The 22,571-nt window shown below is 37.6% G+C and overlaps 1 protein-coding gene across 4 annotated transcripts in view; it reads right to left on the bottom strand.

Annotated features, from left to right (window-relative positions):
• Window positions 1-22,571, bottom strand: part of RIPK2 (receptor interacting serine/threonine kinase 2) — a 59,225-nt gene that overhangs the window by 15,419 nt on the left and 21,235 nt on the right. For 2 of the 4 annotated variants that reach the window (XM_027843091.1, XM_027843017.1), the window contains exons 4-8: window positions 11,746-11,903; window positions 6,279-6,328; window positions 5,507-5,668; window positions 3,392-3,477; window positions 1,121-1,204 (exon numbers count right to left, since the gene is read on the bottom strand). In XM_027843091.1, coding sequence (XP_027698892.1) covers window positions 1,121-1,204; window positions 3,392-3,477; window positions 5,507-5,668; window positions 6,279-6,328; window positions 11,746-11,903 — 540 coding nt within the window. The remainder of the gene's footprint in view (window positions 1-1,120; window positions 1,205-3,391; window positions 3,478-5,506; window positions 5,669-6,278; window positions 6,329-11,745; window positions 11,904-22,571) is intronic. The other 2 variants (XM_027843177.1, XM_027843231.1) reach the window with 2 other exon arrangements.

Raw genomic sequence — 22,571 nt, 5'->3', positions numbered from 1 at the left:
TTAATGAGGCCTCAGCCCTGGGCCGTGTATTTGGCATTTTTGGTCTAGACAACAGGCATTCTTTAACCATTTTTTTTTTCTGTGTGGACAGTCCAGTCAAACTCTTCTGAGGGATTGTGGTTCTCATTTGCTCTGTAATATTTTGGAGCTCGATGCAGTCACCACAATGTCCCTTACAAACTGGGACCCCTGGAGGACCTTCACATTTGTAGGGAATCCTTCTTCCATTTAGAATTTCTACTGAACACCCTAGTGCCACAGTGGATAGACTGCTGGCCCTGGAGTCAGAAGGACCTGAGTTCAAATCTGGCCTTAGACATTTTTAGCTGCATGACCCTGGGCAAGTCACTTAACCCTGTTTGCCTCAGTTTTCTCATCTGTAAAATGAGCTGGAGAAGGAAATGGCAAATTATTCCAGTATCTTTGCCAAGAAATCCTCAAATAGGGTCACGGAAAGTTGGACATGATGAAAAAAGGACTCAACAAAAAACTGAACATCCTCCATGTCAATGTACATTTTTGGCAAAAATACATCTTGTTTTATGTCTTGCTTCATGTTAATAATTAGAGGGGTTTTAAATAGCTCTCTGTGGTTTTATCTTTCAAAAAGGCTTTTATGATTTTAATATATTCAAAGGAGGCAACTTGTCGGAGGAGAGTCTTTTTGTTTTATCAAATTAAAATTTTTTTACAGGCAACAAATAATTATCATAGTGGGATCTTGTATTCTTGGCATCATTAGGTTCATTTCTTGTAATGAAAATTCTCCTTGGCATCTAGCAGAAAGATATTTATACTCTCCTAGATAATGCAGCAAAATAAGGTGATAACCATAAATTCTCACTTTCTGAATCACCATAGTCACTCTGACTTGCATCCTGGCTAACAATGGGGATCAGAGCAGAAACAATAGAAGGACACTGGTATTACAGAAGTACCACTAGTTTTGTAGTCTGAAGACCGCAGTTGTAATCCAACTCTGCCAGCGGCTAGCTCTATGACCTTGGACAATTCAAGTCACCCCTTTCAGTCTCAGTTTCCTCACTTGTAAAATCACAGAGATGGACTATGACCTTTTAGTGTCTTTCAGACCTGAGAATCTATAAAGTAATATTTTTACCTCTTGTGGACCATGATTTACAAGTATGTTGAGAGGGTACTCCATTGTCTTCTTGGAACATATAGGAATGATATTTAAATTATTCTGCAACAAAAGAGAACAGATTTGTATTTTTAGCTAGAGATGACTGAAATTATAGAAATGTAATAAGGTCTACTTAAAACCTAAATTCAATTTATTTTAACTTTTTGCCTATCCCTATCTTTAATGATCATTTGAATTGCAATGAAGAGAAAATTCAAGATACTTTAGGGTAACCTTTATGTAAAATACTGTGTACTTTTGGATTGAAAAAAAAATCAGTGACTTTTCCTTTAATCAATTAGTTTAATAAACTTTCAGACCTATCTCTGACATTGTTATTTTGGTGCTTATAAAATTCAGCTAAATAAATCTGGTGACAAAAAAGTTTCTTTGAATGATTAATGTAAATTGATATACACGTAACATTCCTGGTAACTATGATAAATTCAAACAGAATCATGAGATAACTAATTAATGAGAGAAAATACAGTGAATTACCAAGGGATATTTTTTTGAGAGGAGGGAACAGTCTCAATTTTTGCCACTAAAGAAATAGGAAAAATTAGCTTTAGAAAGCATATACTGCTTGAAGCCAGAAGAGATTTAAAGCTGAACAGAAAGAGCCTAAAATTTTAAAATAGAACAAGTCAGCAAGAATGGTTGATTTTTTCCCCCAAAAAAATTCTATAGGAAACAGAAATGTCATCTATTCAGTTCAGTCATCTATGAGTTCTGTTTCTGGCTTTATTATTAACTATATCTCTTTATGGCTCTGTGCTTCATTTTCAGTTAGGTGGCTCCATGGATAGAGTGCTGTGCCTGGAATACGGAATCTGGGCTCAAATACTCACTAACTATGTGACCTTGGGCAAGTCACTTAACCTGTTTGCCTTAATCTATATGAGAAGGAAATGGCAAACCACTCCAGTATCTTTGACAAGAAAACCCCATGGGCAGTATTGGCATGCTGTGGTCAATGTGGTCATGAACAGTTGGACCTGATTGAATAACTGAACAACAACATTTGTCCTGTTTCACGGGGTAATTATGAGGATAAAATAAGATAATTGATATCACAATACATAGAAAAAGTTAAAAGCACTATGTAAATATAAAGTGTTATTAAATGGTAAACATATAAAAATGTTCCCAAAGTATTAGGTAGTCCTAAGCATATAATCTATTTTGAAGAAATTCCCAGTAGTGGGGATTACAAACCACGCCTGTCAAAGTATTGTATTCTAAACTCTTTGGTATTCTAAAAGCAAAGGCACACTCTTTAGCATAGTCAAAGTCTACTAATATGGCTCTCTATGACAGACAATAGACCCATATAAATATATGGTCAATTTCAAGCTTTAACTAAAACAATCATATAGAGAACTGGAGTCTGTCCTAGAGCAAAACTTCACTTTGCCAAATTACCTTGAGCGTTTATGTGAAAACAGTCAATTTTTGGGCCCGAATCATCCAATTACTCCAATTCTAGCTTTATTTCAGTAGCAATAGTATATATATCTATATATCTATATCTATATATCTATATATGTAAATACTAAATTTAACCAGCAAGATAAAGGATAAGAATCTAGTCAAATTCTCAAAATTGCATTATTGATTTTTTTTACACCTTTAACCTTACAAAAAACATAAATACCATCTCTCCAACAACTCTCGTACAAGAATTGGCCCTACATAAATTTTTTGTTCACTTGTTTTGCTTTAATAAAAGACCTGCTGGGAAAAGTTGTCAGAGTCTCAAGAATGTGGTAGAAGAGAAAGGTGGCCTTAAGGGAGGAGGAAAATTATCTAATATCTATTTACTTGGAAAGTGAGAAAGGTACTGGTGATATACTCTGGGAACTGCTGTCTCCTCTGCTCAGGCCCAGCTATGTAGATACAGAAACTCCTCATCCTCACAGATAAACAAATGTACAAAAATAAAACAAACATATTTAGAGTCAGAAAGGGCCAAATCTAACCCTCTCACTTTACAGGTGAAGAAACTGAGGCCCAGGCAGAAGCTGCCTAGATAATACAAGTAACAAATGTCAGAGCCAGGATTTGAATCCAGGTCTTCTGGTTCCAAATCTAACAGTGTTTCCACTGCTAAAATATTTCCTCTTGAGTTAGCAGAAAGGACCCAAGTACGAAAAGCTGAAAGATCTTATGGAGAAGCTGAACTCCTTTCCCTAAGGTTTGAAGCACAGTGATTAACAGCTAATATTTAACACAGATGCTACTTACCTTAGTTTTCTTCAGCTGAAGGACAGCTTCAAGAATACTAATGTCTTCAAAGGTTCTCATAACTGGTTCAAATTCTATTAAACATTCTAAGTAAAAAGGGAAATTCACATGTTCAGCTGTTAGCTCATAAAAGCCAACATACACACAAAATCGTAATTTCAGCTACAAATTACAGTTCAATTCTAATTTAAATGATCTGAACTCCCTTATCTACTTTTAAGAATTTTTTTTTATGAAGTCACAGAATTGGGAAAGGATTTAAACAGTCTTCCCTGAATGAATGATTATTCTTGGATGTTTTTGGAATGACTCTTCTTGGAATAACTCTAATGACCAAAACTCAGTATCTTATGAGAGTTTGACAGCACTAATGGTAATTTCTTTCTTATATGAATTCAGAATCTGTCTCCTTTTTATTTTCATTCATAGTTTCAAAATGTAGAGATTTTATAGCGCTCTTTTACAGTTAGTGCACACTAAGAATGAAGAGTTGTCACCTTAGAAAAGACAACTATATACTTTAAGTTCAAGCTTTTCTTTTTATTTTTTGTTTAAAATCAGATTTCATCAAATTCAATAATAAAGGTTAGTGATAAAAACTTGTAAAGATCCAATAAAATTTAGTTATTCAGAAAAAGATGCTCAGGACCACATATATAATATAGTCTTTGCTACACATATACATGCCCTTTAAATCATATTTGAGGTTCTTATCCTCTGTGTGTGTGTGTGTGTGTGTGTGTGTGTGTGTGTGTGTGTGTGTCTCCTTTGGTAAGCCCATGCAGCCTATTTAAAAATAATGCTTTTAAATGCATAAAATAAAATATATAGGATGACAAAAGAAACCAAAAATAATGGAAATAAAGAGGTAATTTTTTCTCCACATCCAAGTTCACAGACCACCTAAAATCTTTCCATGTAGGTTAAGAATCCTTGCCCTAAATTATAGTAACTAGGGAAGTGAAATTTATGAAATACTTGAGAAAATTCAATTTTATTACTTTTATTTTATTTTTATTACTTTATTCCTAGACTTGCTTTAGTGAAGCCATGTGAATGATCTTTAACTAGAATAGCAATAATACATGGCATAATCAGAGCTCCTGAAGGTACTTGAAAAGTTTGCCTTTTTCTCTTAGACATTTTAAACACCCTTCAGAAATTTAAATGTTCTTCCCATAGCCATGTTTACAGTTTCAATCTGTACTACTTGTGAATAAGAGGTCTGTTAAAAAAGAGAAATTTCAGCCCAGTCTATGTCCAATGAAAGCCAATTCTAAATGGAGTTTAAACAAATGACAAAATTCAAAGCAAATTCAATATGTTTCTCACTATAGTTTGATGATGGTGCTCCTTGAAGAACAAGTAACGATATAAAACAAATGCATTACTATCTGATGTACCTTGCTATTTTCATAGCCAACTTTAGTTCCAGAATCAGTATAATCATTTATAATGGGGTTTTGATTTATTTAAAAAGTTTTAAAGCAGTTATGTCTAGATTACAAGATATCCAAAATTAAGAAACTATGTTTGAACTTTCCTTTCAACAAAAACCTCTAATAAATTTACTTTTTCATTCAGTTTGCCCGCAGTTCTCATAAAAATAATTAAAACTTCTTTTAAGATGACTGGTTATAGGGGGCAGCTAGGTGGCGCAGGGGATAGAGCACCAGCCCTGGAGTCAGGAGGACCTGAGTTCAAATTTGACCTCAGACTCTTACTAGCTGTGTGACCCTGGACAAGTCACTTTACCCCGATTGCCAGGGGGGGAAAAAAGAAGAAAAAAAAAAGATGACTGGTTGTTGATTTGGGATGTTTCGATATTTCTATTTTTCCTTGACGTAATTATTTAGCTCTCTCTGGAATTCTAAATTTTCACGTGGAAAACCCACTCCTTATTGTGTATTTCCATCTTGATTTCAAGTTCAGTCCAATATATGTATCTTTTAAAATTTAGACAAAAGCTTTACAACATGATATAATCTGAGATAACAAAAAAAGACTTAAGTAGACTTGGTGCTAGTCATTCTCACTTGCATGACTTTACACAATTACAATATTTTGGTGATTTGGGGGAATCTAAATGACTCAAGATTAAATTAATAAACTCACTTAAAAAAGATGGTCTTTCATCTGGATTTTGTGCCCATCCACTTTCAATTAGGGAAATCATCCCAGCTCGATGTGGAATGTCAAGCGGTAAACTTTCTTTCCCAGTATCAGGTCGATTTCCCTTTGACACACTATACATTATCTGCAAGGGGTTGATAAATTCTGTCAAAACAGACACCACACATTTATTAGACATTAATTAGGACCTGATACAATCAATATGATCAAAACTAATCAAATTAAAATGGGGAAGTCTTAAAATTCATAAATGGTTATCAAGAATTTTAAATACTAAGTGGAAAAAATACCCTTCCCAAAACAACTACCTGGAAAAATCTTTTTTCAAAATGGACTTATCTAGGTTCCCGCAGTTACCTAGGCACAGAGCTGGTACTCTAACTAGGAGTGTGCTCGAGTCAGCTTGTGCTGGCTCTCAGGAACCAAATGTTATACTTCATTACAAATCAGATCCTGAGATTTTTTGTTGATTGTCTAGACTTAAGAAAGTGACAGAGAAAATGTTAATAATGCATGTTGTTTGTACATTTTCAGAGACCTTGTTGTTAAACACTGACCAGTACTCTCCTGACCAATTTCCTGATTCCTGATCGAGTGTTCTCTTTCTACTCCACTATACATGGTGCCTCAATTGGTATGCTTTATTAAATATTAAGTACATTCAGAGTAAGATTATTTTTAGTTGGTGGTGCATATGGCCATTTAACAGGTCTTTAAGTAGAGTAAGGTGGGCAAACTGATCAAGTTTACTTACCTTCAAAGGGCTGTTTTCTGGACAACACCTCCCACATGATAATAGCAAAGCTGTGTATGGGAGAAACATATTGGAATGTTTTATAAACTCAATCTACATATTAGAAATAATAGATTTTAGATGCTGGCCATGGTACTGTCTTTTCTTTTTTTTAAATTTTATTTATTTTTAGTTTTCAACTCTCATTTTTACAAGATTTTGAGTTCCAAATTCTCTTCCCTTTCTTCCCTACCCCCTCCCCAAGACAGCACGCAATCTGACACAGGGTATACATGTATGATCATATTAAACATATTTCCACATTAGTCATGTTGTGAAAGAAGAATCAGAACAAAAGGGAAAAACCATGAGAAAGGAAAAACAAAAAACAACAAAAGAAAGACAAAACAATATGCTTCCATCTGCATTCAGACTCCATAGTTCTTTCTGTGGATGTGGATGGTGCTGTCTTTTCTTGAAAGAGATACAATGGTGAAATGTAATAGAAATGCTAAATGTCCAAAGAGGCCAAGGTGGCTAGTGTTTTATTTTTTTTTTGTCTTAAGGGAAAAAAGTTAGCTGTGCTTTCACTAAGTTGAATTAGTTTTGTAGATCTTTAAAGACGGGGCAGATATTAATCACTCGATTAATTTGAGTAGTCATATTTCAAGAACTAGAAAACCTGACTGGGTACCTTCAAACATGAGGATTTCATTATTTAGGCAAAACTAAAACTAAAACAGTTTCACAGTCTAACTGACACCTTGATTTTTTTTTTTTTATACTGAACAAGATACTTTTCATTCCCCAGAGTCAGAGAAAATTAGGGACTCTAAATACTACTCTAACACCTCTTTTTGGAATAACCTTTCCTCAAGGGACTGTTTAAAAGCTGGCTAAGTGTTGGTAGAGGAAAATGATTTCAGCTATGTAAGTATGGTTCACTTTTGAAATAAAAGTTTCATCATTTTCAAACTCCTAATTAGCTGTGAATCCATAGTGGGGACTGTGGAAGAACAACTCACCACTTAACTTTTGGCGGAAATTGTCTTTTATTTTCTATGTAAAGTATTTTTCCTATTGCAAACGTTAAAGGATTCTGGAAACGTCACTCACATGAATTAGGAAATACTGAATAGGTGTAGAATATGAATGAGGATCCAGAAAGAATGTGGGGAAGGGGGAAGACCTGAACTTAAGCATTAAAGGACTTATTACCATTAGATTCAGAGTATGCCAGCAATTTCTGCCCTGCAAATGAACACTAGTAGTATCCCTCAGACTAGAAATAGGATAACAATAATAGTAATATAAATAATAATGATGATGATAATCCAACCTAGAGATCAAGTGAAGAATAGGAACAAGGCCTGGGTATCCTGTAAATTGTGCCTGAGAGGCCAGCACATGGCTAGACTTCAGTTATATCAGAATAAGGACTGAGTTTTGTAAGCTTCTGTAATTTGCTTTGCTTTCCCCTTCCTTCACTGAGCTGTTAGTCTGATACTTTGTTGTGGCATGAATGTGACTCTGGGTTCTCCTGGACTGTGCTAGTGGATTATAGGTACTCCACCAAGTGCTCTATCAAGAAAAGCTTCAAATGTAGGCCTGGCGATGGCATGAAGGGCAGTTATCTGAGGACACCCTTCACTAAGCTGGGCAAGGTTCATCATCAGGTTCACCAAAGGATGGTGGATTTCTTGGCCATGTTAACTCCTGAAGATCATTTCTTAAGACAGACCTCATGTTATCACACTTTGTTCTTCAACTCTTGAATGTACTTATCATGTTATAATCAGCAGTAAAGGGAAAACTTGCCCTGATGGGAGGCAAACCGGCTTATCCCCCAAACAACAAACAACCCAAACCAAAACATGCCATGCTTCCATTAAGCATCGAAATGAGTTTCTAGTACAGGATTTAAAAAAAAAAATCATCCTTATTTTGACTGAACCAAGGGATCCATCCACGCTTAGGCCAAGAAAAAACTAGGAATGCATATCTAAAGAGGTCAAGCTTATGGTAGCATCTGTTGTCATGGTTCGGAGGACAAAGAGGGTGTAACAGCCTATGAAAACAAAGATAAGAGGCTGCAATAGGACAACTGAGATTACTTATCCTGGGGTTTTCCCTCATGGGGTTTTCCCCTTATTGAACCCTAGATACATGGAGTTTATTGTCTTGGGCAAATACTAAATACTCTATAGTCTTGGAGTATTTATGTGTATGTGTGTTTTTTGGGGGGGGATACTGTAGAGATTTACAGGGAAAATCCCTACTGATATCACTGGAGCACTGATAATCCCCTCTGAATCTCCTTAACTATTTAGGAAGTATGATACACAGAAACTAGTGATGTCTAACCTAGTTCACAATTCTAGAGGGCAGTCTGTTTTGGATTAGTCCTGAAGTTATCAATTCAGACTAGACCAAAGTTATTCCATGTTAATTTTAAATTCACCCCAGATTCAACTCATAGTCTCAGGGGTGTGAGGAACCAATCAACTCCCAGCGAGTATTAGCTGGAAAAGGGTCAGTTAAGTCAGTTAGTTAACAAGCATTTTTTAAGAGCTACTATGTGCTAGACACAATGCTAAATTCTAGAGATTAAAAAAAAGGTAAAAATAGTTTTTGCCCTCAAGAAGCTCACCTTCTAATGGAGGACATATTGTGCAAACAACTACGTACATAGAAGGTATATGCAGAGTAAAGGGGAGGCTGTTCCATGAACAAGATGCTCATCTCTTGACTCCGGGCATTTCTCTGATTGATTCATTTGCCTGGAACCCTCTCTCCTCCATTCCAATGACTGACCTCTCTGGCTTCCTTTCTTGTTTTTGTCCTTCATTCTCAAAGAGGACCAATGACATTAGGAAAGTGATTGACTTATTTTTGAATTGGATTTAAGTGAGGCGGGGCTATGTCACTAGCCTCACTTTCTTCTCCAGAGTCATCTGGATCCAGTGGCGAGACATATATCGGACGACTGGAGATGGCCCTGGATGCAGTGGGAGACTTTGGCCTTTTTAAGACCTTAGGGTCTTTCCCAGGTGTTGGTTTGTCTGAGGTAACAACCATTAAGTGATTAAGACTAGATGAGAAAAGAGGCAAAAATGGCCTCTTTTACCTACTAAAAAACAAACTAAGAAAAAAAAAAGCATCTGGGAGGGGAAGACTCTCAGAGTTTCTGGCCAGAAGAGAAATAATTGCTATTTACACTCACTTGGAGCCGACAAAACCCAAACAATAACCAACTGAGGCTTGGGTTAGACCCATTATTGGTCAATTAATGACAGCCAGAGTGCTTTCAGTTTACGGCATAGTCAATTAGCTCCATCTGAATCCCTGGCTTCCTTTAAGTCCCAACTAAAATCCCATCTTCCACAACAAGCCAACCCTTCTTAGTTCTAGGGCCATCCCTCTATTATGTCTTATGTATCCTGCATGTAGTTTGCTTTGTATATATTTGTTTGCATGTTGTCTCCCCTATTAAGATTACAATCACCTTGAGGGCAGGGTTTTTTGTTTTCTTTTTTTTTGGCCTCCTTTTGTATCCCCAGCACCTAGCACAATGCCTGGCACATAGGTACTTAAGAAATGTTTGTTGATTGATTGAGGCAATCTCACAGAAAAGGAAATGGTTGAGAGGATTGGGAAAGGCCTCTTGAAGAAGGTCATATTTGAGCTGAATCTTGAAGGAAGTCAGGGAAGCAAGGAGGCAAAAGTGAGGAGGGAGAACGTTGCAGGCATGGAGGACAGCCGATGAAAAGTTACAGAGCTGCGAAATGAAGCATATGAGGAACAGCATGAAGGCCAGTGCAGCTGCAGCTAGATCACAGAGGAGTAAATGGAAAGACTGAAAGGTAGGGAGGAGCCAGCTTGTGAAGATTTTATATTTTATCCTCTGGGCAACTGGGAACCACTGGAGAAGACTGACTGGGGGAGGTGACTTGGTCAGACCTGGACTTTTTTATTCAGTCATTTCAGTCTGTCGGACTCTTGCTGACCCCATCTGAAGTTATTCTTGGCAAAGATGCTGGAGTAGCTTGCCATTCCTTCTCCAGCTGATTTTTACAGATGAGGTAACTGAGGCAAACAGGATGAAGTGACTCGTTCAAGGTCACATAGCTAGTGTCTGAGGCAGGATTTGAACTCAGAAAGTTGGGTCTTCCTGACTCTGAGTCCAGTACTCTATCCACTGGGCCTCCTACCTGTCTCAAGGAAGCAGTGAAATGCCCCAAAGGCAGAATATAGGGTGATGCCCTGAAGTAAGATAATGAATGTGTTAAAAGAGACATTAAAGGAAGAGCACTGGATTTAGCTTCCTCCTTATTGGGCTATGACTTTAGGTAAGTGACTTCACTTCCCCCGGGTTCAGTTTCTTCATCTATAAAATGAAGGGATGGACTAGATAACATCTAAGGTCTCTTTCAGCTCTAAAACCATGAAATCCATAAGACATTAGGCAGTTACCCATGAGATGGAAAAATTTCTCAAATCCTGTATTTTCTTTTTTTCCTGTCAAATGGCCCTATTTCTTTGGAACATCAAAGTGGGATAGGTATTATTCTCTATTGTTTTAATAACACAGGTGTGACCTGGCATCTATGTACAAAAAAATCCCAAATGATGAAAAAGATGCATATATTGGGCAGTTATTTGCAATAAAAGATTTCTCCACACACAAAAATATTCAACACAGGAATGCTTTAAATAGCCTTTCCCTTCGTCTATTTAAGAATGTTAGCTTATCCAAAGTTAATTGTTAGTGCTTTTCTTTCCTAGCCACCTTGGATTTTTTAAATTAATTCTCTTTATATTTATTCTGAATCTGTTTAGAGATGTATTTTTCTTCTCTTCCATTAGAATGTAAACTCCTAGCCAGTAGGGAGTATTTCACTTTTGGACTTTTTCTCGAGCACCCAGCACAGTATATATAAGTGTGTGTGTGTGTGTGTGTGTGTGTGTGTGTGTGTGTGTGTGTGTGTATGTATATATAGGTATATATGTATATATATATACACATACACACACATATAAATATACATACACACACATATATATACATATATACACACATATATATAAATATACATACACACACATATATATATATAAAATTTTTTTTTTTTCAGTGAGGCAATAGGAGTTAAGTGACTTGCCTAGGGTCACTTGTCAAGTGTCTGAGGCCAGTTTTGAACTCTGGTCCTCCTGAGGCCAAGGCTGGAGCTCTATCAACTGCGCCACCTAGCTGCCCCGACTGATATTTTTTAAAAATAACAACTGATAATATGATGTAAGGCAGTAGGAAAACAGATTGTGATTAACACAATCTTTCAGGAATTTGTATTGCATTAAAGTGAGATATACCTGTAATTAAGAAACAACTTGCCCACTGAGTCCCAATAATTTTTTTTTTAACCTCATCTTACAATAGGGGAATAACCTTCTAAAGAGGTTAACTATATGCCAAGGCAATGTACTCTACCTGTATATATCATGTTTGATGCTGGCTCGTGACTTCTGACTGAGGTCATAGTTTTCAGGTGGCATGTAGATGATGGTCCCGCCCTCCGGGGTAGATACAGTACTCCTTGACTGAGACAAAGACATCTGCCGCCATTTTGATAAACCAAAATCTGCAATCTGTAAATAACCATTAATAACCATATAATAACCATTTTCCCTTGGATTCCTCTGCCACTTTGGTCTGCTGAATCTCTATATTTCACTTATCATTGAATGTTATGTTTTACAGTTACCTGTATTTTAACCTCATTCCTCTATTAGAGTGAAAGTTCCAGGAGGGCAAAGATCATGGCTTATCCAAACTTTATATTTTCCACAGCACTTAGCACAGTACTTTGCATATAACAAGAACTTCAATACAAACTTTTTCAATGAATGAACATTTTTTAAAAAAATAATGACTTTATATTTTTTGCTATTAATGTCATAGAAGTGACTTATTTTTGATGTGTGGCAAACCTCTCAATACCACATTTTCCCCAACATCTTGCTAATTGAGAGTCCGTGATGATAAATACAAATCACTTTCATGAACCCAAGTTACACTGTCATAGCAAACTGGTGGCATTGGAAGGTCAACTAATTTTACAAGAGAGCCTGGTAACCTATACGGATCCCATTATTAGAGACATTTGAATATTTCACATTTTGTTAATTTCATTAAGTGTGGACACTTTCAATCCTGCACTGTATCCTTTCTGCTTTTAGGGGACTATTTTCATAAGTTGTTGTAGGTAAAAAAAAAAATTATCACCTGGAGGCCAATTTCTGGTGATGAGCCTCTTCAAACTTAGCAAGGCTCATTCCTGAATGCCAGTGTGTCTTCTGGCATGTGTTGGCAATCTTTTCAGCCTGTTAAGACCTGACATCTTGGCATAGTCATGAAAACACACACACACACACACACACATACACACACAAATTCAGGTCACTTCCATGTAATGATGAAGCCTTATACAAATTATATGAATAAAAAACCTTGCTTTAAAAATTGAGTGATTATATTTATAGAGAAAACTATACTTCTGTTGCATGTAACTTCAGAATCCCTTCATCTACTTATATCTCACAGACCTGGAACTGATATCATGCATTAAAGTTATTTGCTCTTATTCTAAAAATCAGCAACTATCCCTAAAGTTTAAAATACAACAAAATACCACTATAATGTAGTTGCCAGCGGTTGTTTGTTCATCCTTCATTTTCAAAGAGGACCAGTGACATCATGGGGTGATGTCTTGACTCATGCATGAATTGGATTTAAATGAGGTGGAGTTGCACAAAGTTGTCAGCCTTGTTCTCTCTTCCAGAGTCATTGAAGTCCAATGGTAAGACAAAAGTCAAGACTACTGGCGATGGCCTGGGATTCAGTGAATGACCTTGGTGTCTTTCCTATCTGACTAAGCTCTAAGCACCCCACAGTGCCTGTTTTTAGTCACCTTCACGGAGCTGCCAGTAATATGATTTTGATAGACCACTGGTAAAATAACATGTCTAAAAACCCAATATGTGTATTCAGGAAAAGCCTGAAACACCACGGTAAGTCAATAAGGGGAATAATTGTAAGCTCTTTGTCTGAGGCCAGGCTTATAAAGAGACCCTATCGTTAACCCTTCTGACCATGAAGTTTCTACAGCAAAATGGAAATGAAGACTGAAAATCCATGTCCACACCCCTATTCAACAGAACAACATTCTTCTGAAGTTTTTATTGGGGATGAATAACAAACACTTCACCTACCAAAGATTTAATAACTATTTATGCTGTTTAAAGTCGACCTTAACCAAGGGGAAAGCTAGGTGGGTGAACCATTTGTACATATTGTCAGTCTTGGTTGATTGGTTGGTTAATTTTGTTGAACTTTAAAAAAATTCTCTTTTATATTTTATTACAAGAGATGGCTTGCATGGGGGAGATGAGAGGGAAATAAAAGTGATAGAAAACCAAAATATATCAATATGATTTTTTTCAAAAGAAAAGTTGTCAACCATAAGAAATAAACATCTATTCAATTTTGAGTATATACAGTATTTGTTATTTGCCCCAGAAAAAGCACTTGCTTTGACAGAGGACCTGCATTCAAATTCTGCCTCTGATTTGTACTTTTGTGACCTTGAATAAGTCACTTCACTTCCCATGGCCTTACTTTCCTTATTTGTAAAATGAGGGGGTGGACCAGAGTTTCTGAAGTCCTTTCGAGCTTTAGGTCTACGTTCCTAAATTTGTCAGAAAATGTGAAGCTTGCATCACCAAGTAAGAGCATATAAACAAGTTGGCCTTTGGGACTTCTTGCCTGAAAAAGTGATCCTAAAAAAATTTGAGAAGTACTGTTTTATATTAATAGGAACAACCTTTAGAAACATTTCAAATCCCCACTCTTCTTAAATTAAAAGTTAACGTCAGAGCAATAGAATATTTCCAATAACATTCAACAAATATTTATTAGTCTCTATGTAGGAGACACCATGCATGCTAGGAAATGGGGATACAAGGACAAAAAAATAGTCCCTGACCTGAAGGAGCTTACACTCTAATTGGCGGAGGAAGAAGATATGAATTAAAATGGTTTAATGTCCCGACAATTTTGTTGACAACTCAAATGTAACTAAATGTTAAAAGGCATGTTTTTCCATGTTAAAGGGTTCACTCATTCATTCAGTGAACATTTATTAAGGATTTGTTCTGTGCAAAGTGCTATGTTAGGGACTGGGGGAGATGTAAAATTTGAACGAGACATGGTCCATCATCTTACTTGGAAGTCATTTGGGAGGGTTGTGTTACATAAACATGGAAAATGAACATATCATTATATGATACTTTCAGGTAGGACTGTCTACAATATTTATTAATTTGACCAAATACTGCTACTTTTTCTATGATGTCCTTCTGAAAGTGTTTTACTTTACAAGTGTCTTTATATATTCCCTCTGGAGGTGTTGAAGCAATCTACGGGACCCTGCTGGGTTGGCCTGGGGATGTTAGTGTCCCCTATGCAGTGGAAACCTTCAGGCAGAGACTGGATGTCACTTGTCAGAGGCACTGTAGAAATGATCCCTGTTCAGGTACTGGCTGGACTCACCCTCTGAGATTTCTGGGTGCTAGTGAGAGGCAGGGGTAGGAGGAGACACCACTTGGTTAATAAAGATGAGTGTTCAAAGGCTCCAGGGATCTGCTCTCAGATGTTGGTAAGCAACATCAGCCTCTCAGTTTGTGAAACCAAAGCTGGCAGCTTGCTTCCATTACAGTATCCTAACTGAGAACTAACTAATCTGGAGCTGTGCGTTCCAGAATTGGCTTCCTGTCGGCTGCCTCCGCCTCACCCCAGATTCCTGATGTCAGTGTTGACAACTGCAGATGAGTAATCTGACCTGAATTCTGACTGCTCTCTTTGTTAAAGGTTTGTTTTTGGTTCTGACCCTGGACCCTGTGCCATGACGGTATTTAACACAGCCACAATCCTGGGTGGGAAGGGCCAGTCACAAAGGGCTCACATCAGCTATGTGTGTGACTCAATGAGCCTGATTTTTCTTCAGTGCTGGTGGGGAAGGTAGGAGGAATAATGGTGAAGTCTATTACCCAGGCATAATAGCAGCTTGTAGTTGGAAATTTTTAATCATCTATTTAGCTCATTCTGAGGACCAGGAACAAAGTCTTTCATTAATGGAGGAAATCAGTCATGCTGTTTTACTATCAATCAGTAGCCCCCTAAGAGGCAACGCTATTCATAGGTTTAGCAATTGTTTGAAGGCAGATAGTAGGATGGTGCAGTGGATAGCGTGCTGGGCCTAAGGTCAGGAAAACTCATCTTACTAAGTGCAAATCTGGCCTCAGACACTTACTAGCTGTGTGACCCTGGGCAAGTCACTTGACCCTGTTTGCCTCAGTTTCCCCATCTGTAAAATGCTCTGGAGAAGGAAATGGCAAACCACTCCAGTATCTTTGCTAAGAAAACCCCAAATGGGGTCACAAAGGGTCAGACACGACTGGAAAGATTCAACAAATGGTTAGGAAGTTTTCCCTTAGATGAAGGCTAAATTTGTCTTTCTGTACCATCTACTCACTTTCTGAATTTCGTCTAAGACACTTACTAACTAACTACATAACTCTGGGAAAGTAGCTTAACCTGTTTTCTCATCTGCAAAATGGGGATCATAAGAGTACCTATGTCATAGGGCGTTGTGCCGATCATGCACAAACCACTGTGCAACATATAAATGCTAGCTACTATTATTTTATTATTCTAGCATCACTGTTGTTGTTCACTTATTGTAGTCATGTGCTACTCTTTGTGACCCCATTTGGGGTTGTCTCGGCAAAGATACCAGACTGGTTCGCCATTTCCTTCTCCAAAGCATTTTACAGATGGGGATACTGAGGCAAAAAGGGTTAAGTGACTTGCCCAGGGTCATACAGTTAGTGTATGAGGTGGGATTTGAACTCACGTTTTCCTGATTCCAGGCTGGCATTCTCTCTACTGTGCCATCTAGCTGCCCTTCCAGTATTATTACTATAAAATTACTAATACTACATGATAATTATTCTAGTATCATTACTCCTGTTACTCTTAGAGACTCCCTGAAAAGGTTTCCAAACTTATTTGGCCTACCACCCCCTGTTCAAAAAAGAAATTACTTAGCGCACCCTCCCCACCACCTCGAACTCTACTTTTTCTAACCCTTTATTTTTTTAAGAAATTTGCATCACCCAAGGCTATAACTGCCCCTCCCCTTATCATTCCAGTGGGGGAGGGGGTCCCCAGGGGTTGGTATCGCTCACATTAGGAACCTATGCTTCTAGAATCATATAGAAAAAGCTTATTCCATTTTACACATTTCCCTTGTTTCTTTTTCCCTTTTATTCCCTTTAAACTATTTAAGGACAATTATTTTCCTCCCTAAGTCTTCTCTTCTCTGGGCTAAACAGCCTCAGTTCCTTCAACTGATGCTCACGGGCATGATCTTGAGGTCACCATTCTGGCAGGCTTCTTTCAGCCTCTCTCCAGTTTGTTGATGTCCTTCCTAAAACATGGTGCCCAGAACTGAACATAAAACCAAAGAATTGGACAGCAGAAATGCACACTTCCTAGGCCTGTAAATGATGCTTCACTTAATGCACATAATGCATATGATTGCATCACCTTGCTTGGTAACCCACTGGTGACTCATACAGAGCTTTTTAAAATTATTACTGTTTTGTCATTTCAGTCATATCCAACACTTTGTGGCCCCACTTGGGGTTTTCTTGGCAAATATATGGCAGTGCCTTGCCATTTCCTTCTCGAGCTCATTTCATATATGAGGAAACTGAAGTAAAGAGGGTTAAAAGACTTGCCCAGGGTCACAGCAAGTGCCTGAGGCTGGATTTGAACTCAGGAAGCTGAGTCTTCCTGACTCCAGGACAGCACTCTATCCACTTAGCTGCCCCCCGCCCCCAGTCTTTTGCAGTCCAGCCAAGAAGTCTGAAGTTGATTATTTCAACCCAAATTCATCTCAACTAAACATAATATTATTTGTTTCATCCTAACATTATAGATTTTTAAGAAAGAACTCTAAAAATCCTGAGACTGTCTCGCTTACCTCTGGTTCATTTGACAATCTAATAAGCATGTTATTTATATATCTTTATCCGCGTCACTGATGAAAATGTTAACCCATATTGGATTAAGAATAAATTCCTGAGGCACTCTACTGGAGATCCCCTTCTAAGGTAACACTGAACTATTAATTATTGCTCTTTGGGTTTGGCCATTCAATTAGTTCTAGATCCATTTAGTCATTTAGCTATGCTATCATCTACCCCTACCTTTCTGTCTCTGTCTTTCTATAATCCGAAAGAAAGCATGACAGACTTAGTCAAATGTTTTGCTAAAATCTAGGTAAACTAAATCGACAGCATTTCCTTACTCTACCAGACTGTTAACTATTAAAAACAGAGTTTAGTTTGTCATAACCTTAATGATGTCATGCTGACTCTTCAGGATCAACACTCACCTTAATAGGTGTTCTAAACATCCCTTCAATATTATTTTCTAAAATCATACTGGGGAATTAAAGCCTAGCTAAGACTCCATCCTCTTTTCCTTTTTTAAAAGAAAATATTTGCCTTTCTTAAGTTCTAAAGAGCCTCTCCCATTACACATGGTTTTCTAAAGATCAGAAATCACATCTTCCAGTTCTCAAGGATGTAGTTCAGCTGGGCCAGGTAACAAACTCATCAATAGGCTCTTTTACTATCTCCTTGCTTACATTGGGTATCAAATCCCTATTAGCCAATTTTTTTCCATCCTTTCTAGTTCAAAGATCAAACAAAAGCTCTGCCTTCTCTTTGGTACCTGACACTAAGCAAAAGTACTAATCCTTATTCAACCCTCTTCTCTCCAACAAAGACATGCCCCCTGCTATTTTTGGTGTCTTGGTTCATTTGTTTTAGTCATGTCCAACTCTTCAGGACTCCATGTGGGGTTTTCTTGGCAAAGATACCAGAGTGGTTTGCCATTTCCTTCTCCAGAACATATTACAGATGAAGAAACTGAGGCAGATGGGGTCAAGTGACTTGTGTAGGGTCACACAGCTGGTAAGAGTCTGAGGCCAGATTTGAACTCAGGAATATGAGTCTTCCTGACTTCAGGTTTGGCACTCTATTAACTATGCTATCTTGCTTCCCGTTGGTTCCTTAGCTTTTCCAAAAAGTCTCAGTGCATTCTGAGCTTTTAGCATTCCTGACACTATTCTTATAGGACCATGTTATGTTTCTAACCTTCCAATTCCACATGGCTCTTTCATCCTAACCCTATTTGTTGATTTCACTGAAACGTCTAGTCACTCCATCCTTTTCTAGTCACTCCATTATGTTCTAGTATCACTTTTTTCCCTTTGAAATCTTGACATCAGTTTACCAGTTTAACTTTACTCTGACCATTACTTTCAAATCTCTTGCCCTCTTGTTCTATCACTTCTCATCAGTTTCTAAACCTCGACCCTCTACTACTCCCACAGTCCACTAGTCCTTCTCAAGAACTGCTGAAGACCACTTGAGTAATCATATTACTATGCTGACTGCGGAGTCCACTAAAATTTTTATTAAATCTCAACTGGACTCTCACTTCTGCATGGTGATCCTTTTACAATTTTTCTATTCACAGTATCTGTTCAAAACCTTCTCTTCTCAAGTAACCTATATAATCCTCTTCCTCACCATCCTAACAAAGGACCTTGTCTCATTTAGGCTGTCAGAAGTGCCTTCCTTCCATTTCTACAACTCAAATTCCCACAATGCCATTTCCTTTTCTGTTCTTGTATCCAATATCAGAGGAACACAAGGTCAAATCCTTTCTACTCCTGCCTTTGATCCCATTCCCTTTTTGTCATCCAGGAGCTTCCTCCTTTAATCATCCTCTCTTAATAATTTTCAGTCATTCTTTATCCATTGGCTGTTATCTTACTGTCTACAAATATGTCCACATCACCCCAATCCTTCAAAATGAAACCTTTTTCTTTGACCCTTCCCTCCTTCAAATCATCATCCTGTATCTCTTCCCCCTTCCACCATCAACTTCCTAGAAAAGAAGCTGGCTATACTCATTACTTACCCTTTCTCATTACCCACGACCCACTGCAATATGGCTTCTGACCCAAGTCATTCAAACTAAAGCCTCTTGCCAAGATCACCAACAATCTCTTAACTGTTAAATCCAATGATTTCTTCTCAGTCTTGGTTCTTCTTGATCTCTCTGCAGCTTTTGGCAATTGACTATACTTTCCTCCTACAATCTCTTTTTGGTTTTTCATGAAACTGCTCTTTTGATTTTCCTTCTACTTGTTCATTCTCAGTTTCCTTTGCTGGATCATCATCTATGTCCCACCTCTTCTGCCTGAGTGCACCCCAGATCTCTGTCCTGGGCACTCCTCTATTCTCTGTCTACACTCATCTTGGTGATCTTATAAGCTCCCATGGGTTCACTATCATTACTATGCTGACGACTCTTAATTAAACAAGTCCTCATCTCTCTTGTGTTCCAGTTCTGATCTATTGGATAATTTAAACTGGATGTCCTATAGGCACCTCAAAATCAAATATACCCACAATTGAACTCTTTGTCTCCCAACCTCTCCCAGCAAAAAAAACCAAACCAAACCAAAACAAAACAAAACCCAACCCTACCCAAAGCAACCCAAACAATAAAAAACAAAACCCCTGTTTCCAACTTCTCTATCTGTACTAAAGGTACTACTATCCTTTCAATCACATGGGTTAGCAACCTGGGAATTATTCAAGACTACTCTCTTCCTCTCTTTCCATTGATAATCAGCTGTTAAGTCTTGGTGATTCTATCATCATCATCATCATCATCATCATCACTAGCATTTACATAGTGCTTTAAAGTTTGCAAAACCCTCTTTCCATGTTATCTTTTTTGATCTTCACAACAACTCTGAGATAAAAGTGCTGTTATCATTTCCATTTTGCAAATGAGGAAACTGAAGTTTCAAGATGAAGTGACTTGTTCAGGATCACCCAGCTAGCAAGTATCTGAGGCAGGATTCACACTCAGGTCTTCCTGTCTCCAAGTCCAGCACTGTCTCCACTTAGCTACCTAACTATTTATGGCCTCCCTTTCACTTATAAGGTCACATCTTTAGGTCAGGTACTCCTCTCCTTTCACCTGGACTACTGCCATAACGTCCTATTTTTTCTCTAGTATGTCTTTCTTCTCTTCCCTCTCATATCCATCTTCCTCACAGCTACCAAACTGAATAAATGAATAAAACATGTATTAAACACTTACTATGTGCAAAAGGGCAGGTAGGTGGCATAGTGGATAGAGTATGGGTCCTGGAGTCAGGAAGACTCATTTTCCAAGGTTCAAATCTGGCCTCAGACATTTCCTAGCTGTGTGACCCTGGGGAAGTAACTTAATCCTGTTTGCCTCAGTTTCCTCCTCTGTAAAATGAGCTGAAGAAGGAAATGGCAAACCACCCCAGTATCTTGGCCAAGAAAACCCCAAATGGGGTCACAAAGAATCAGACAAGACTGAAATGATTGAAAAACAAAAACGTGCAAAGCCCTGGGGATATAAGCCATTCCCTGCTCTCAAGGAGCTCAAATTCTAATGGGGAAGATAACACACAGGGAAGGTTTCAGCCGAAAGCAGATGGAAAGTCCCCATGGTCCTTAGGGTGTAGCAGCAAATCAGATGGCAATACCTCTCCTTTAACATCATTTCCACTGAGAAAATCATGTCAGTTTCTCATTTTAAACCATCTGACAGTCCCAAGGGCCTTGGGGACAAGAGCATTCTTTTCTTGGTCTTCAATAGATATTTAAACAACATTCTTGAGGTACAGGTGTGACCATATCACACTTCTCCTCCCTTCCCTCCAATCCCTTCCCACTTAAGATGATTCAGTTTATCCCTACTGTCACCAGCATAAAATACAAACTCTAGTATGTTATTTAAAGTATTTCACAATCTGGTTCTAATTCATCCTAACAGAGTGACTACTCATTACTCCTCCACATATACCCTACATTCCAGTTAAACCGGCCTCCTTTCTGCTCCCTGTACATGACATTGCATCTTTTGTGTCCCTGCCTCTGCCCAGACTGTCCTTCAATCCTGAAAGGCTCTGTTCTCATACCTGTCTCATAGAATAATTTCCTTCAAAGCAAGTTCAGGTTACTTCTTAAAGGAGACCTTTCCTGATTCCCCCTAATTGTTAGCGTTTCCCCTACCACCTGAAATTATTTTTATCTATTCTATATATTTTGAAAATATTTATCTGTGGATGTACTATTTTTCTCCAGTAGAATGGAAGTTCCTTGTAGAAATGAAGTTCCTTGTAGGAAGACTCTCTTCCATTTTTGTATTTAAGTATCGCCTAGCACAAAGTAAGCATTCAGAATTTCTTGGTGAATTGAATTCATCCTCTACTACTTGCCCTTGCTTCTATTTTCAATACATCTTTTAAAAACCCAAGTTGGTTAGTTGGTTGCCTGTTCTTTTTTATTATTCTCTTTAGACAACTTCTCTTCTTCCCCAATGGAACTGTTTCTCTTTGGTCTTCAGAATCCCATTAAAAAAAATTATATTATTTTTAATTTATGGAATAAAACAAGCATTTCCATAATATAATTAAAAAGATGATTGCATATGAAATTGCAAATCTATTATCTACAACTTGCTATTCTTTTTAAATACATGATAAAATAAAATAAAATATATTATATATATATATATAAATCATTCTATACATACTTCTATTTATCAGTTCTTTCTCTGGATACAGATAGCGTCTTTTTTCATAAGTCCTTTGTAGTTAATTTGGGTATTTATGATAGTCAAAATAACTTATTCGCTCAGTCATTCTTAAAACAATATTGCTGTTACTGTATACAACATTCTCTTGGTTCTGCTCATTTTGCTCTTCATTATTTCATGCAAATCTTATCCATATTTTCCCATGATCATTGAGCTCATCATTTTTATAGCACAGTAATATTCCATCACAATCATATACCACAACTTGTTTAGCCATTCCCCAACTGATGGGCATCCCTTCAATTTCCAGTTCTTTGCTACCACAAAGAGAGCTGCTATAAATATTTTAGAATATATAGGTTCTTTTCCTTTTTCCCTAATTATTTTTGGAAATAGGACTACTAGTGGTATTGCTAGGTCAAAGGGTAGGTAGTTTAATAACTCTTTGGGCATCATTTCAGATTGTTCTCCAAAATGGTTGGATCACAATTTTACCAACAATGAACTAGTGTCCCAATTTTTCCACA

The sequence above is a fragment of the Vombatus ursinus genome, unplaced genomic scaffold (genome assembly GCF_900497805.2).
Source record: "Vombatus ursinus unplaced genomic scaffold, bare-nosed wombat genome assembly UNPS02000577.1, whole genome shotgun sequence".
NCBI lineage: Eukaryota > Metazoa > Chordata > Mammalia > Diprotodontia > Vombatidae > Vombatus > Vombatus ursinus.
Note: the sequence above shows the minus strand (reverse complement) of the source record. Positions and strands in the feature narration are given on the sequence as shown.